At 45.5% G+C, this 18,253-nt stretch overlaps 1 protein-coding gene across 1 annotated transcript in view; it reads left to right on the top strand.

Moving 5' to 3' along the window:
* SARAF (store-operated calcium entry associated regulatory factor) overlaps nt 1-18,253 on the top strand; it is a 40,643-nt gene that overhangs the window by 2,978 nt on the left and 19,412 nt on the right. The window contains exons 3-4 of the mRNA XM_073637062.1: nt 4,085-4,508; nt 4,915-5,041. Of these exons, the coding sequence (XP_073493163.1) occupies nt 4,085-4,508; nt 4,915-5,041 (551 nt within the window). The remainder of the gene's footprint in view (nt 1-4,084; nt 4,509-4,914; nt 5,042-18,253) is intronic.

Below are 18,253 nucleotides of genomic sequence, written 5' to 3'. Positions count from 1 at the left end.
CCATTCAAGTGGCATGGATTTATATAGTGTGACCGTAAAAGAATGGTAAAAAAATAAATCTATACTTACCTTCTAATGGCCCCTGTGTCCTTATCTGATCCGTCCGATGTCTCGCTGTGGTCTAAAAGGACCTTCCATGACGTCATTTAGTCATGTGACGGGTCACGCGACCGCTGACATCAGCGGTCGTGTGACCTGTCACATGACTAAATTACGTCATGGCAGGTCCTTTTAGACAATCGTGAGCTGCGGGCGAGCCAGGACGCATTAGTAAGGAGACCTGGGGCCATCAGAAGGTAAGTATATATTTCTTTTTTTTTTTTTTTTTTTACAGGTACTATGGTACCTGGGTCTGGAGGAGAGTCTCCTCTTCTCCAAACCCGGGTACCATTCGTACATTGAACCGCATGATATCCACATGTGCACATGTAGTGATACGGATATCATGCGATTCAATGCAAGTCAATGGCAGCGAAAACGCCACGCTTCCGCGAAATAATTGGTAGTTCTGCAGATTTTTCCGCAATGATAATCCGCAGCGGAAATTTCCGCAGCATGTACACAACACATGCGGATTATCATTGGGGAACATAACAGACCTTCTACCAAGCGTTTTTTAAGCGTTTCTGCTGTGGAATTGTCGCTGCGGAAATGCTTAAAAATGCATAGTGGGCACACAGCCTTAAAAATGCACGTTTTGTAGTTTATTTTTATCAAGTGACAAAATGTAAAAAGTGAATGAACAAAGGAGAAATCTAAGTCAGATCAATATTTGCTGTGACCGCCCATTGAATTTTTCTGGGTACATTTGTACACATTGAACACTGGGATTTATAAAAACAAAGCCTTTTTTTTTTAAAGGAACCTGTCACAATGTTTTTCCAAATATGAACTAACCACCTTTAGCTGCTCTATTTCCGCAATCTATCAACCTGTTTATAAGCCGTTAAAGCGCATGGGCACTTTGATCTGCTTCAAGTATGGGAAAGCAAAGTGCATTTTGGGATGGGCTTTATATAATCCCTTCTCACTGACTTTCTTTGATGGCTACACTCCCTGACAGAAGTTATGTCGCTTATCCATGTTATGTAAATAAAAGCTTATAACCTGACGTTAAATTCATCCATTGGTTTTATAAATTAATCTTTTGAAAGCTGAAACCCTCCCAAATTTGGTTTAGGTTAAGAAAATAATTTGGCATCAATGCTGAAATATTGATCATTTAATGAACACAGAATGGTCAGATTTTGGCAAGACAAAAGTTTTGTCGCCCTCAGAAAGTAATGTGATATTCAAACAAATAATTATCTTAAAATACAAATATATGTTGCATAACATTGGTGAATGAAGTTGTGGTGCTATTAGAGTCATATTTAATATTTTGTGTGACTTCCATGAGCTTGAAGGACTGCATCCATGCGGTTCAACAATGATTCATACAATTTATTAATGAAGTCATCAGGAATAGCAGAGAATGCAGTCTTACATGCCTCCCAGAGTTCATCTAGATTCTTTTTTTTTTTTTTTTGTCTTCCAAGCTTCCTCTTTCATCCAAACATGCTCAATGATGTTCATGTCTGGTGACTGGACTGGGGTGTATACTTCTATGTAGATGGTGTTAGGAGTTCCAGCTCCTTAACTAGGGATCATCTTGCTTGATTAACCCCAGTTGCTTTTCCCGTAGTCTGACTGTGAGTCCTCCTCCCCAGCACCATTCCCTTTCTTTTAAGTTTGGGGGTCTGGGAGATTTTTCACTTGGTTCATTTTTTGGTTCACTGTATTTTTCCCTATTTGAACGTGTTTAGTTTCTTACCCTGGGTTCTTGTGTCTCCTTGCACCCTCTCCTTTCCCTTTGTAGGATTTGTGTTCCCCTTTGGTTCCTCAGGAGGTATGAGAAACTCCTCGAAGGCCTTTAAGGTAGCCAGGTGGTGTTTTCAGTTGTGTGGGTAGTGACTTTCCTAGTCTCTATAGGGACCAGTTGGGTGCTGGTACTGCATCTCTCTTTGTAAGTCCTTTCCTTTTACCGTTACCCGTGTAAGTGTTTGTGAACATATTCATAACAGTCTGTCAGCAGGATTTTGCCATTTTAATATGATATAGGAGCAGATACCCTGACTCCAGCAGTGTATCACTTACTGGGCTGCTGCTTGTGGTTTCAATAAAATCAGTACTTTATTAAAACAGGATTATCACTAGAGGACTAGTTGCCTGGTGCCATGTTTTGTTTGTTTTTTGCTCTATGTAACCCTGCCCCCACCACTGATAAGCAGCTTTCTGGCTATGCACAGTGTACACAGAAATCTGTCAATCAGTGGTGTGAGCGGGGTTATATAGGGCTCAACATTAGAGAACTACTAGATCTGCAGCAGAGAAAACAGTGATGTTATCAAATCTGCACCAAGCTGCCAAGCAAGTGATATATTGCTGGAATCAGGGTATCATGCTGCTCTCAGATGAGGTAGGAAAAACTTTGTGACAGATTCCCTTTAATGATCTATGTCACTGAAACCCCCAACCCAATGGGATTAATATAAATAGGTTTGTTCCTCTCTACACTGTCAGGGGAACAGCCGGGGGATCCTGCAGATATCCCAACGCTGTTACCAGTTATCAAGGAACACAGCTGGGGAATCACGCCGATATCCCCCCTCTGTTACCAAGTTGTTATTAACAGCACTCTGCTGCCCCCAATAGTCAGGACAGTTACGCAGTCGACTGACGATGGATGTATGAGGACATGGCTGCTTTCACTACTAGGACGGTTATTAAGGAACTCAGTGAATGTATAGAATATATACCTCGATTCCTACTCATGGAATATATATACATATACTCCGGTACGGTCACTGCTTAGCTCCACAATAACCCAAGAAAACTAGCTGCCACCACCAATCAGTTATACAGGCCAATTGGACACCCATTACAGGTAGCGTATGGCTTCAGGGGTGCGGTTCATAGAGCAAGAGGAACAAAGCGATTACATTTTATATTTAATATAGAAAAGTAGGCAGTGTATAAAAGTATAGTATAGTACAAAAATATACAAAATATATTACAAAAGGGGAAAAACAATACAGTATATACAATTGCATAAAATAAAATGGGATAAAAAAAAAAGAAAGGCACTAAACCTGTGTCACGGAAATGTCGCAGATCTTAGCGGAGGGAAGCTCTCCTTTTAGGAAAATAGTACAGAACTATAGTGAACTGAGTCTTTCAGAACTGACAATGATTATAATTCCAATGTACTTATCAGATAAAAGTCACACCCACATACCTCCCCTGCATGACCTCAGATTGGGGCTGGTCAGTGAGATGTGGCTAGGTCCCAAAAAAATTATGGAATCCTTGATTTTTCAGGATATCGCCCCACCTGGAGATCCCAGGCGGAAGATATGAATGCCATATTTCCTATCATGATTTTAGCTTTCCATAGTTAGGAAACATGGCAAATATATTGTTATCCATCTGTCTGATATGATTTTGGAGCTGAAGTGCAGGCCGCCTTGTGATGAAATTAAATGTGTTACGCTCTCCACTGCGTCACAACTTTGAAAATATGTCTCCCATAACTGTAGGACCTACTCCGTTCACAGAAAAAATTAATATTCATATCTGGACTTCGGTGCCCCAATGTCTTATACTCTCGGCCAAATGTGGCTTTGAAGAGAGGAAACCCACTTCGATTACCTGTTCACAGCAGGAGGTCATAAAGCAGATGTAGTGCTAGCTCTTGTTCCTTTCCCAAATGATAATTAAGCCATGCTTCAATGTTCAATATGAGGTTGACATACGCCAACAATAATTTTCATTGATCCACTTAATATAGCAGTCCCTTGAGTGAATCAGTGAATATCGGTAATAATTTCTATTTTTTTGCCTCAACTGTATTGAAGCAAAGTCTACCGCTCAATACGCACAGTTTTTTCCCATGTAAGTCAGTAGCAGACACTTGGAACTGTATTTTTTGGACAATTCCTACTAGATGTGATTAGCAAACATGATGTGAACCTATAAATAGTCTGTTAAGGATTGTACAGTGATAATTCATATTTGACACTGATATTTCTGTTTGAAACGCCAGTGGGAATGCAAGGTTGACATGGACAACGCTTACAGATTTGGGAAAGTAGAAGTGAACTGTGAGGGCTTTGATTACCCTGAAGACCCGTACATCCTGCGTGGCTCTTGTGGGCTGGAGTACACTCTGGAGCTCACAGAGGAAGGACGAAAGAGATCTCAAAGTGGCTACAGGTCTACTGGATTTGGCTCTGGATTTTTCCAAGACAAATCAAGTGGCTGGAACACACCGCATTCCTCTGATGGCACCAGTGGAGTCATTGTCTTTGTGGTCATCTTGGGGCTGGCTTATGGTGTGTACAAGTTGTTCCTAAGCGGGCCTGCTAGCCAGCAACAGCATCCTGACACCGATCATTATGGACAAGAACACCAAAGCTACAGCCAGGCCAGCGCACCTCCACCTCCTGGTTTCAAATCCGACTTCACTGGTAAATGTTGTTATTTTTATTTTTCTGTTCCGCAAAATTTGTAAGGAACCCTTTTTAGATTTGACTACACATTTCTGATGTACAATCACCATTTCTGGTGACCTTCTTTATGTTGCCATTGTCTATGGTTCTCGCAGGCATAGGAAGGGCAGGGAAGGCATGGTTCAGACTTTTCACATAACTTCTCATGTCACTGTCATGGGCATTTTTGGCAAAAAGTCAAATGTAATATCAGGGGTGGCGTAACCCCATAACTAAAAAGTAGCAAAAGCTAAGTAAAGCAAATTATTTTCAAAGTTAATAAACATTTTATGTAGTGTATTTAAGATAAGTTTTCCTTTTGATATTGATGATGTTCTTCAGAGCAGGCTATATGTATAATTCTAACAGAGTTTATCTTACTAAGGTACTTCATCCGGATTTGGTAACTTTGGAGGTACATCATCCTTTGGCAGACAAGCAGGTCAAGGACCTGGGTTTTGGACTGGTTTGGGAACTGGTGGTGTACTCGGCTACCTGTTTGGCAATCAGAGGTCAGTATTGGATCATTTATGTCTATATAAAATAGAGCAATTCACCCCAAACTAGAAAGTTAAAAGGAACCTGCCATGTCCCATAACACTATTGACCTGCAGATATAAGGTTAATCTGCATATTAATAGTGTTACGGAGGTGCCTGGCCACAGGGTTGAAAGTGTGGCACATGGGAGAAAATGAACTTTATTTCTCTTGAGAGCAACTACAGTCGCCGCTCACAGCATGGTGAGTGGCAGGTGACTGACAGCGAGCTCTGTACTGATGCACTTAAGAGTGAACTGTCAGTCAAGGTTGGTGCATGCTACTTTCTCCGCTCCCTCTGCACACCTGCATGACAAAGTCGGCGGCTCCCGGGAAAAATAAAGTTAATTTTCTCCCAGGTTCCGCACTTCCAGAACTACAGCCGGGCACTTTCATAACACTACTAACCTACAGATTAACCCTATATCTGCAGGTCAATAGTGTTAACGGACCTGACAGGTTTCCTTTAATAGATAATATAACAATTGTACCACAAATAAATAGGAAATGGATTATCATTAGTAAATGGATAGTGAACATAGCCCAAGGTGTGGAAGATCATTTTTGTTTTTGATTATTTATTTTGCCTTATATACAAGTCATTACCCTGGAAAGGATGTTCCTTAACATATTTCCCAGGAAAATCCATTTTGGTTTCGTTTTTGTATGTTTTATTGTGAGTCCGTAAAAGTGGTGTAATACTCTGACAACATTGTTGACAGCAGTGACCTAGGAGTCAGAAATGCTTCCAGGGGTCTTCCCCATGCTGTTCCCATGTCATTTGAGCACTGTTCCGATCTATTTGGGCAATTTTTACGCCCTCTGGAGACCGCCGGGGGGAGCGGTCTGAAAAATGCTTGAGTTTCCCATAGACTTACAGTACAGACCAAAAGTTTGGACACGCCTTCTCATTTAAAGATTTTTCTGTATTTTCATGACTATGAAAATTGTACATTCACACTGAAGGCATCAAAACTATGAATTAACACATGTAGAATTATATACTTAACAAAAAAGTGTGAAACAACTGAAAATATGTCTTATATTCTAGGTTCTTCAAAGTAGCCACCTTTTGCTTTGATGACTGCTTTGCACACTCTTGGCATTCTCTTGATGAGCTTCAAGAGGTAGTCACCGGAAATGGTTTTCACTTCACAGGTGTGCCCTGTCAGGTTTAATAAGTGGGATTTCTTGCCTTATAAATGGGGTTGGGACCATCAGTTGTGTTTTGCAGAAGTCAGGTGGATACACAGCTGATAGTCCTACTGAATAGACTATTGGCTGCTTTTTTCTTGCCATAATACAAATTCTAAGTAAAGAAAAACGAGTGGCCATCATTACTTTAAGAAATGAAGGTCAGTCAGTCTGAAAAATTGGGAAAACTTTGAAAGTGTCCCCAAGTGCAGTTGTTAAAACCATCAAGCGCTACAAAGAAACTGGCGCACATGAGGACCGCCCCAGGAAAGAAAGACCAAGAGTCACCTCTGCTTCTGAGGATAAGTTTATCCGAGTCACCAGCCTCAGAAATCGCAGGTTAACAGCAGCTCAGATTAGAGACCAGGTCAATGCCACACAGAGTTCTAGCAGCAGACTCCTCTCTTCAACAACTGTTAAGAGGAGACTTTGTGCAGCAGGCCTTCATGGTAAAATAGCTGCTAGGAAACCACTGCTAAGGACAGGCAACAAGCAGAAGAGACTTGTTTGGGCTAAAGAACACAAGGAATGGACATTAGACCAGTGGAAATCTGTGCTTTGGTCTGATGAGTCCAAATTTGAGATCTTTGGTTCCAACCACCGTGTCTTTGTTTGACGCAGAAAAGGTGAACGGATGGACTCTACATGCCTGGTTCCCATCTTGAAGAATGGAGGAGTAGGTGTGATGGTGTGGGGGTGCTTTGCTGGTGACACTGTTGGGGATTTATTCAAAATTGAAGGCATACTGAACCAGCATGGCTACCACAGCATCTTGCAGCGACATGCTATTCCATCCGGTTTGCATTTAGTTGGACCATCATTTATTTTTCAACAGGACAATGACTCCAAACACACCTCCAGGCTGTGTAAGGGCTATTTGACCAAGAAGGAGAGTGATGGGGTGCTACGCCAGATGACCTGACCTCCACAGTCACCAGGCCTGAACCCAATCGAGATGGTTTGGGGTGAGCTGGACCGCAGAGTGAAGGCAAAAGGGCCAACAAGTGCTAAGCATCTCTGGGAACTCCTTCAAGATTGTTGGAAGACCATTTCCGGTGACTACCTCTTGAAGCTCATCAAGAGAATGCCAAGAGTGTGCAAAGCAGTCATCAAAGCAAAAGGTGGCTACTTTGAAGAACCTAGAATATAAGACATATTTTCAGTTGTTTCACACTTTTTTGTTAAGTATATAATTCCACATGTGTTAATTCATAGTTTTGATGCCTTCAGTGTGAATGTACAATTTTCATAGTCATGAAAAATCTTTAAATGAGAAGGTGTGTCCAAGCTTGGTCTGTACTGTAAATTTATAGTGGATAAAGTTTTTTAGTGTTCGAGTTTTCCTCCATAGGCGTTCGGCACTCCTTGAGCATTGTTGGAGAAATCGGGTTTGCAGTGTGATATATACAGCGAAGGAAATAATTACTTGATCCCTTGTTGTTTTTGTAAGTTTGCCCACTGACAAAGCCATGAACAGTCTATAATTTTAAGGGTAGGTTAATTTTAACATTGAGAGATAGAATAGCCCCCCCAAAAAATCAAGAAAATCACATTGTATAAATTTAGATAAATTTATTTGCATTTTGCAGTGAGAAATAAGTATTTGATCCCCTACAAACCATTATGAGTTCTGGCTCCTACAGACCAGTTAGCAGGGCTGTGGAGTCGGAGTCGTGGAGTCTGAGTTAGTTTTGGTCGGAGTCGGTAGAAATGTACCGACTCCGACTCCAGCTTTAAAAAAAAATGTATTAATATTTCATAATTGAACTTTCATATGAATTTTATAAATGTTACTCAAATATATATGTTCTATCAAACTATGAACAACAGTGATAAGCAGTTCTGCTGGAGATTGACACACAAGAAGTAAGAAATGTCTCTCTGTTCTCCACTGCCCTTATCTAATCTTATACTTGGTTAACCTCATGCTGCCCCAACCCCCCTACTTACAATGTATGAAACTGAAAGTGAAAATGTGTTGCAAATTCTTAAGCCCCCGTCTCGCATAGCGATATCGCTGCTGAGTCACGGTTTTGGTGACTCACCAGCGACCTCACCAGCGATGTCGCTGTGTGTGACACTTTGCAACGATCAGGCCCCTGCTGTGAGGTCGCTGATCGTTGCAAAGTGTCCTGGACCATTTTTTGGTCGTTGGCCTCCCGCTGGCCAGCACACATCGCTGTGTGTGACCAGCGGGACCAACGATCTGGCTGGTAACTATGGTAAACATCGGGTTACTAGGGGCACGCGCGCACTTAGTAACCCGCTGTTTACCATGGATACCACTCTGCTACGGTGCGCGGAGGCTCCCGCACACCGTAGCAGAGTGGTATCCATGGTAAACAGCGGGTTACTAGGGGCACACGCGCACTTAGTAACCCGATGTTTACCATAGTTACCAGCCTGCTCCTGCTTGCAGCAGGCTGGTAACGGGAGCAGGACATCGTGGAACGATTCTTTCCACGATATCGCTGCTCCCCTGATCGCTGGTAAGCCTGCCTGTTTGACAGCTCACCAGCGATGTATTAGCGATGCAGCAACGATCCCTGACAGGTCGTATCGTTGTCGGGATCGCTGCTGCATCGCTTAGTGTGACGGGGCCCTTAGTAGTAAAGCTCCTCCTCTAGACTAGATGTTTACTAGGTGTGCGTCTTCCAAGCATCTCACAGCTGCTACTCAGAAGAGGAAGACTGTAAGAAGTATTATCCTTTCAACAAACTTTGCATCAGTTAACTGTGAGTACATGAGGAATAACAGTATTACTGACCACTATATCAGTTGTACGACCTGGCAATAATTTTGTACAATTGTTTTTAGGAAAAACAATTGTCATTTGGATTGTGAATGCAGAATTAAAAACCTGAGAATGTCAAAGAAGCGTGACATTAAATCAGCTGTATTTGAACATTTCACTATCACTCAAGATAGAAAACATTATGTCTGTCAGTGTATGACAAATGATCCAGACGAAAACAAATGCTGTGAAGCCAAGATCAGTGCATATTCGGGCAAAGATAAAAATGCTCCTACCAGAGCTTCTAATCTAAAGAGACATTTACAGCGCTTTCATCCAGAAGTACTGAAAGCAGTGGATGAGAAAGACTGCATCCAAACCAATGAACCAGTGCCCAGCTCTTCCAGCCAAACAAAGGAGCAGAGAACTTTGCAGCCATCAGTTGCAAGATATTTTGTCAGTGACAAAGACAGTAGATACATTTAAAAAACAGATCATAGAGCTTGTTGTAAAGGATAGTGTGCCTATTTCATTATTTTCACGACCAGCTTTTATGTGTCTGAATGGGGAAATGGCCCGCAAGCTTGGTGTTTCTCTGGAGAGAGAGAGTATTAGAAAATTAGTAATCGAAGAAGCTTTTAAACAAAAAGAAGAACTTAAAAAAACTCTCAAGGGACGCTTTCTGTTTCTTAAAATGGATGCCTGCACACGTCACAGAGTGAACTATTTTGCCATCAATGTCCGATTTGTTTGTGACAAAAATGAAATCGTTACCAAGACATTGGCAGTAAAAGACACCAAAGCTCATCACACCAGTGAGTTTCTCCAGGTCTTGGTGGAAAAGGTTCTGCAAGTCTATGAACTTAAAAAAGAGCAAGTTCTTTCTGTCGTAACTGACAATGCTTCAAATATGATAAGTACTATTAAGCTAATGAATGAGAGTAATGATGGTGACCAGCAGCTAGAAGAACATTCTGGGTCCACAGACACAGAAATGTTTGAAATAGAGGAACACAGTATTGTAACTGTGGAGCAAACTGAAGTTGCTTCAGATGAACAGCAACATGATAGTTTAGATGATCTTGTTGAAACTGTGTCAATACGTTCTTTCATTCATCACATGCGCTGTGTTGTGCATACGCTACAGCTGGCTATAAGAGACAGTCTGCAAGAAGGACATGCTGCTGCACTGATTGGCAAGGTGAGAAAATTGGCTTCTGTTGCCAGAACCCCTAAAGTTGACTCAATCTTGAAGAGACGTGCTGGAAAAGGGGCAATTATTGATCAAGCCACATGAGGGGGCAGTGCTTACTTAATGATTCAGCGCTTGGTTGAACTTAAAACCTTTCTTGTAGACATGGCTAACCCTCAACTGACGCTAAATGAAAGTCAGTGGAATCAGATGACTGAGCTGGAAAAATTGCTAGAGCACCCATTTACAGTGACTAAAAAATTACAAGCAGAGGACTTAACTCCAGGTATTTTCTTAAAGGAGTGGAAGAACCTGATGCTTCGCCTGTCCCAAAGAGGAGGGTTAATTGCAAGTGGCATTGCTACATCAATGAAACGGAGAGAGGAGCTACTATTACAAAATAACATTCTTTTGGCAGCTGTTTATGTAAACCCAATGCATCGGATTCTTCTAGATGATCAACAGCTAACTAAAGGAAAAGAAGCTCTGTTTGAAATAGCAGTAAGGATGAAAGGGTTGCAGAACAGTCAGGAGGAACAAGAAGAATTTGGTCGTCCTGCCACATCTTCACCCTCATCATCAACTGATGAAGAATTTAATTTCGAAAAATAGTTGGATCACAAGGACCGTGCAAAGCGTTCCCGCATAGAAGAGGAGTCATCCCCATCAAAGAACACAGCCAGTACATTTCAGCAGAATTTTTCATGTGCACTAAAAGAAATTGAGAAATTTGACCGTTCATCAAAAATAACAGTGCAACAAGCGATTCCTCTGTATCCTGACATTGTCAGAGATGTTGCCCGAGTGGTTACTGCTTTGCCACCAACCCAAGTTAGTGTAGAGAGGTTGTTCTCTGCTCTCAAAATAATTAGATCAGATTTGAGGGCATCCATGAAGGAGGATCTGACAGAGGCAATACTTTTTCTGAGGACAGTGTTTATTGCATATTTACTTACAAGAGTTTAGAAAAGTTTATAAAAGTTATTTGCTATATTCTAATAAATATAGTTACTCTGTCGCCTCATTGGGGGACACAGGACCTTGGGTGTTATGCTGCTGCCCACTAGGAGGCGACACTATGCTTATCTGAAAAAGATTAAGCGTGGCTCCTCCTCTGCAGTATACACCCCCGGACGGCATCAGCCTGCTCCAGTTTTTGCTTAGTGTCGCAAGGAGGCACACCTCAGACCTTCACTCGTCCCTCGCTTCAGCACGGGATTACAGATGAAGAAAAGAGGGTCTCTAAATAGACCCCCTTCATGGCTCCTTCCTCTGCCCCCTACTAGGGGTGCACAGTTGAAGTTGAGATGGCGTACCCACCATGCTGCTCCTTCTCCGGCCCCTCGGGTCAGGCTCGAAGTTGAGAACCTCCCTCCTTCCCCAATTCATTGGTCTTGGTCCGAAGTTGAGGCGAGGACAAAGCCCCCTGACAGGTGACAGCGGCACCCTCCCTAATCCCCCCTGGGGGTATTAGGTTGAGACACCATCAGGTAGGGCCTGGACGGCAGCATCTGCAGCTCTCACCAGCCAGCACACTGCAGCCGAGAACCAGCAGCAATACAGGAACCCCAGCTTGACTGCGGGACCCTGTAGGAGCCGGGGGGAGTGCAGGCAGCCATGGCACACACAGGCACAGGCCTTCACAGGCCCTGCACCTGCGGCAGCTTTTCATGTTAAGCGCCTAAGGGGGACTCTTTTCAGAGACCTCCTTCCACTTATGTCCCCACCGCCATTCTGCCTTTCAATCCGGGGGGGGGTCCTGTTCTGATCCGACCCCACCCCCACCCCGGACTACCGCGCTGGCCTGGAGCCCTTTTGGGCATAGAAAACAAATTTACACCGCGGCCTCGGCCTTGCCGAAGCCGCCGCCCATTTTCCGCCCCCCGGATGACGATTTTGACTCACTGCGGTGTCAGACAGGGGGCGGATCTAGGCTGCAGGGCGCGCATCTCCATAGCAACTGCCGCCCTTGCAGCGTTCCGCCCCCCTTCTCCTTCATCCCTGCAAGCAGGAGAAGAGCTACGCTGGCCATATTAAGCTGCAGGACGCATACAGGCCAGCCAAGTCTCCGGGGAGGCACAGGACCAGGCTCTTTCAGCGCTGTTCACAGGCGCACATTGGTGGGGTAAGTTCACAGTCTGAGTTACCTCAGCTGTGAATTTTATTACTCTGTATCCTCCTCTGCATAGTTAGCCCCCTTGCATAGCCACTCCAGGTGCACCATGCCGGGCTCAAAGTCTAAGAAAACCAGGCAGGACTGCTTTTACGCTTTCTGTACAGCCTGCAGTAATGCTCTTCCCAGCGGCAGCACATATCCGCATTGCAAGGATTGTACTCAGACTACTGTGCCAGAGTCCCAAGTAGCCCCTACCAACCCTTCAGTGTCTAATGCTACGCCGGAATGGGTCACTCAAATGTCACAATCTATGACACAGTCCATAGATAACATGACCTCCAAATTGCTTCAGGCTCTGCAAAGCCATACCTCGACTGTGAATGCTACCCAACAAAGGGAAAGCCGGACTCAGTCACATACTGACCCAGGCACATCCATGTCAAGGTCAGGACGCAAGCGCACCCATAGGTCACGCTCATCTGCGTCATCCCTGTCTAGGGAGAGATACCGTAGTCACAGGTCATCTACACAGTCCCCTACCAGGGACAGACATGATATTTCTCCACACCAATCGCCGTCCAGAGAAATCCCCCATTCTGGGTCACCTAGGACACACCTTAGTGATACACAGGAGTCAGAAGGCGTCTGCGATTCTGACTCAGACAAGGAAACTGATGGATCCCTAACTCCAATCCCACCTAGCAATGCAGCGCTAGTTGAGGACATTATTTCGGCCATACATCGGGTGCTGGACATCTCTGATCCGATCCCGGACGCACCACAAAATAAGATTTCATTTGAAGGAGCTCTGAAAGCACCTACGGTTTTCTTGGATCATCCAGAATTTAAATCTATCCTTACAAAACAATTCTCACAGCCTCACAAGAAGCTTAACAATCGCAAGTTTCTGGAGGCCCGTTACCCCTTTCCAAAGGAAACCACCAAAGAATGGGCAGACCCACCAGCAGTGGACCCCCCAGTCTCCAGACTGGCAGCACAGACACTTCTTTCTCTGCCAGATAGCTCAACCCTTAGGGATGCAGCAGACAGGCAGGTAGAAAGTATGGCTCGCTCAATTTGCGAAACCACAGGGGCCTCCCTAGCCCCCGCGTTCGCTTCAGTCTGGGCTGCCAAGGCCATACTGGCTTGGCTAAAAAATTTACAAACCGGCCTCCAAGCTCCTGCCCCTGAACTGTCGGACCAAGCAGTTCAGATAGCAGTTGTGGCAGATTACATGCTTCATGCAGCTCTGGATTCTGCAAGGGGCGCAGCGGCCGCAATTTCACACGCCATCACAATTCGGCGTATCCTTTGGCTGCGTGAATGGAAAGCAGACGCAGCCTCAAAGAAGTCCCTCACGCACCTTCCATACCTCAGCGGTCGACTCTTCGGTGAAAGCTTGGACACGATGATATCCAATGCCACAGGGGGTAAGAGTACCTCTCTTCCCCAACTGAAACCCAGGCGCAATTATAACAAGCGTAACCAAGCTCGCTTCCGATCCTTTCGGAACTCTTCCGGCTGGTCCGTTTCACGACCACCACAAAATTACAGCCGCTTTACACGCAGGGAAGACTCTCTAGGCCGACACAAAAGTCGGACAGATCCTGGCAGTCAAAGGCAGGCCACTCGAAATCAAAGAGAGGAAAATCTAAGAATTTCTCCTCATCATGACTCACGGACTCAGGAAGACACTCCACCTGTAGGAGGCTGACTTTTACTCTTTCATCAAGTCTGGCTACCTATTACAGAAGACAAGTGGGTCAGGGAACTAGTGTCTTCAGGATACAAAATAGAGTTCACTTCCAACCCACCAAACAGACTCCTTATATCTGTTCCCCCAAAATCGCCAGTAAAAGCTCGCGCCTTCCACCAAGCGGTCTCATCGCTTCTTCAAGCACGAGTCATAATACCTGTTCCCGCAGCCGAGCACTTCCAGGGGTTCTACTCCAATCTTTTCGTAGTCCCCAAGAAAGGAGGAGGGGTACGCCCCATACTAGACCTAAAACAACTCAACAATATGTACGAATACGTCCCTTCCGTATGGAGTCCCTCCGGTCAATCATTGCATCTATGGAAAAAGGAGAATATCTCGCCTCCATAGACATACAAGATGCATACCTGCATATACCGATTGCGCCGGCCCATCAGAGATTTCTCAGGTTCGCAATCGACCAGGACCACTACCAGTTCGTGGCTCTCCCGTTCGGACTCGCCACGGCTCCCAGAGTGTTTACCAAAGTCATGGCAGCCACCATGCACATCCTACACTCCAGAGGCATAGTAGTCTTTCCATACCTGGACGATCTTCTCGTCAAGGCTTCTACCTTCAAGGACTGCGAGCTCAGTGTCTCTATCACAATCGACACTCTGAGTCGCCTGGGTTGGGTAGTCAACCTACAAAAGTCATCACCAACCCCAAACCAGTCTCTGACATTCCTGGGAATGCTATTCAATACCTCCAAAGGCCTAGTGCTTCTCCCCAAAGACAAGGCACTGCCTCTCCGTCGAGGAGTTCGCACCCTTCTCGGCAAACCCCCTCGATCTCTCCGGTTTGCAATGAGAGTCCTTGGCAGGATGGTGGCGGCAATAGAAGCGGTTCCATTTGCCCAGCTTCACCTCAGACCTCTCCAACTAGACATTCTCAAGTCATGGGACAGGAACCCTTCTTCTCTCGACAGGAAGTCCCTTCACTGGTGGCTCAACCGGACCTCTCTAACAAAAGGGAAATCTTTTCTCCCAGGTCAATGGAAGGTCCTGACCACCGACGCAAGCCTAACTGGTTGGGGTGCAGTACACCTACACCACAGAGCACAGGGCAAGTGGTCCCCAGCGGAAGCCACCTTGCCCATCAACATCCTGGAGATTCGTGCCATCCTCCTGGCATTGAGAGCCTTCCATCACTTACTGGCAGCCTCTCACATCAGAGTACAATCGGACAATGCCACGGCCGTGGCATATGTCAATCACCAAGGGGGAACCCGCAGTGCCAGAACGATGCGAGAGGTGACGCGCATCCTTCACTGGGCGGAGAAAACGAGCTCCATTATCTCTGCGGTCCACATTCCGGGTGTAGACAACTGGGAAGCAGACTTCCTCAGCCGGCAAGGAATAGACTCGGGAGAGTGGGCTCTCCATCCCGAAATCTTCCAACAGATCTGCCATCGTTGGGGCACTCCGGACGTGGACCTAATGGCGTCTCACCTCAATGCCAAAGTCTCCAACTTCATGGCCAGAACAAGCGACCTGAGAGCGCTAGCGGCGGACGCCCTGGTTCAGGACTGGACCCAGTTCCAGCTCCTGTACATTTTTCCACCTCTCCCTCTGATTTCCAGAGTGGTGAGAAAGATCAAACAGGAGGGAGTTCCAACCATCCTAATCGCATCGGACTGGCCCAGGCGTACATGGTACGCCGACATCGTGCGACTCACAGCAGACGTTCCCGGATCTTCTGTCACAAGGCCCGTTCTACCACCAGAACTTAGAGGCCCTCAATTTGACGGCGTGGCCATTGAGACCTGGGTTCTAACCCAGGCAGGTTTTTCGCCAGACGTCATTAAAACCATGATCGGAGCACGAAAACCAACCTCTGCCAAGATCTACTACCGTACCTGGAAAACTTTCTTTACCTGGTGCGAATCTCGTAACCAGACCCCACTCCCTTATTCCCTACCCAGGGTGCTCGGTTTTCTCCAATCGGGTCTGGAAGCCAGACTATCCCTGGCCTCTCTTAAGAGCCAGGTGTCAGCTCTTTCAGTGCTTTTTCAAAAATGCATTGCTCATAAACCGCAAGTAAGAACATTTCTCCAGGGGGTTTCCCGATTGGTTCCCCCCTACAGAAGACCTCTAGAAGCTGGGACCTCAACCTGGTGCTGACAGCATTACAGGAAACACCCTTTGAACCCCTTAGGGAAGTCCCACTCCGTCTTCTATCCCAGAAAGTGATTTTCCTCGTGGCAATCACCTCGCTACGTAGGGTGTCTGAACTCACGGCACTCTCCTGCAGACAGCCCTTCCTGATTTTTTTCCAGGACAAGGTAGTCCTTCCATCCTTCCTTCCGAAGGTTGTGTCCAGCTTTCATCTCAACGAAGAAATTTCACTACCATCCCTCTGTTCGGTTCCGGTTCATAGAGTGGAAAAGGCTTTGCATACGCTTGACCTTGTCAGGCCACTGCGTATCTATGTGTCTAGGACTGCGCCCTTCCGGAAGTCTGATTCTCTTTTCCTTCTTCTGGAAGGCGGCCGCAAGGGTCTACCAGCTTCCAAAGCTACCCTTGCCAGGTGGATCAAATCCACCATACAAGAGGCCTACCGCCTCAAAAATTCACCTATTCCTGCAGGTATTACGGCACATTCTACACGTGCGGTAGGGGCCTCCTGGGCCATTCGGCACCAGGCCTCGGCACAACAAGTGTGTAAGGCAGCCACCTGGACTAGCCTACACACGTTTACAAAACACTACAACGTTCATACCCAGTCCTCAGCAGATGCGAGCCTGGGCAGACGTGTTCTGCAGGTGGCGGTGCCCCAATTGTAGGGACCCGTCTACACAATATTTGTCCATTGCTTCCCACCCAGGGACTGCTTTGGGACGTCCCAATGTCCTGTGTCCCCCAATGAGGCGACAGAGTAAAGGAGATTTTTGTGTACTCACCGTAAAATCTCTTTCTCTTAGCCTCTAATTGGGGGACACAGCACCCACCCTTTGCCCGTTCCGGGCCGTTAAGTTGAGTTGTCATATTGGTTTTCCTTTGAGTTCTTACATAGTTGCCTTCTTATAGGCATGGTTATGTTATCTATGTTACGTTCCTCCTACTGCTTTTGCACAAAACTGGAGCAGGCTGATGCCGTCCGGGGGTGTATACTGCAGAGGAGGAGCCACGCTTAATCTTTTTCAGATAAGCATAGTGTCGCCTCCTAGTGGACAGCAACATAACACCCAAGGTCCTGTGTCCCCCAATTAGAGGCTAAGAGAAAGAGATTTTACGGTGAGTACACAAAAATCTCCTTTTTTGCTCTAAGTGGTCTGATTACTTATATGATGGTGAGAAACTGAATAAGCACGATGTTAATATTTTACAACAGTAAATTTATTGTTACGAATTGGCCATTTATGAAGGAGCCGGAGTCTGATAAAATCCAGGAGTCGGAGTCGCAACTGTGGCTTACCGACTCCACAGCCCTGCCAGTTAGACACTCCTAATCAATTCGTTACCTGAATTAAAGACAGATGTCTTACATAGTCACCTGTATAAAAGACTCCTGTCCACAAACTCAATTAATCAGCCAGACTCTAACCTCTACAACATGGGCAAGACCAAAGAGCTTTCTAAGGATGTCAGGGACAAGATCATAGACCTGCACAAAGCTGGAATGGCCTACAAAACCATAAGTAAGACGCTGGGTGAGAAGGAGGCAACTGTTGGTGCAATAGTAAGAAAATGGAAGAAATACAAAATGATAGTCAATCGACATCAATCTGGGGCACCATGCAAAATCTCACCTCGTGGGGTATCCTTGATCATGAGGAAGGTGAGAGATCAGCCTAAAACTACATGGGGGTAACTTGTTAATGATCTCAAGGCAGCTGGGAGCACAGTCACCAAGAAAACCATTGGTAACACATTACGCCTTAAAGGTTTTAAATCCTGCAGTGCCTGCAAGGTCCCCCTGCTCAAGAAGGCACATGTGCAGGCCCGTCTAAAGTTTTCCAATGAATACTTGGATGATTCTGTGAGTTATTGGGAGAAGGTGTTGTGGTCAGATGAGACAAAAATTGAGCTCTTTGGCATTAACTCAACTCTCCGTGTTTGGAGGAAGAGAAATGCTGCCTATGACCCAAAGAACACCATCCCCACTGTCAAGCATGGAGGTGGAAACATTATGTTTTGGGGGTGTTTCTCTGCTAAGGCCACAGGACTACTTCACCGCATCAATGGGAGAATGGATG

The sequence above is a fragment of the Phyllobates terribilis genome, unplaced genomic scaffold (genome assembly GCF_046119375.1).
Source record: "Phyllobates terribilis strain yellow unplaced genomic scaffold, ASM4611937v1 Scaffold_1__5_contigs__length_1240528914, whole genome shotgun sequence".
NCBI classification, from domain to species: Eukaryota; Metazoa; Chordata; class Amphibia; order Anura; family Dendrobatidae; genus Phyllobates; species Phyllobates terribilis.
This window is presented reverse-complemented; position numbering and strand designations above follow the sequence as displayed.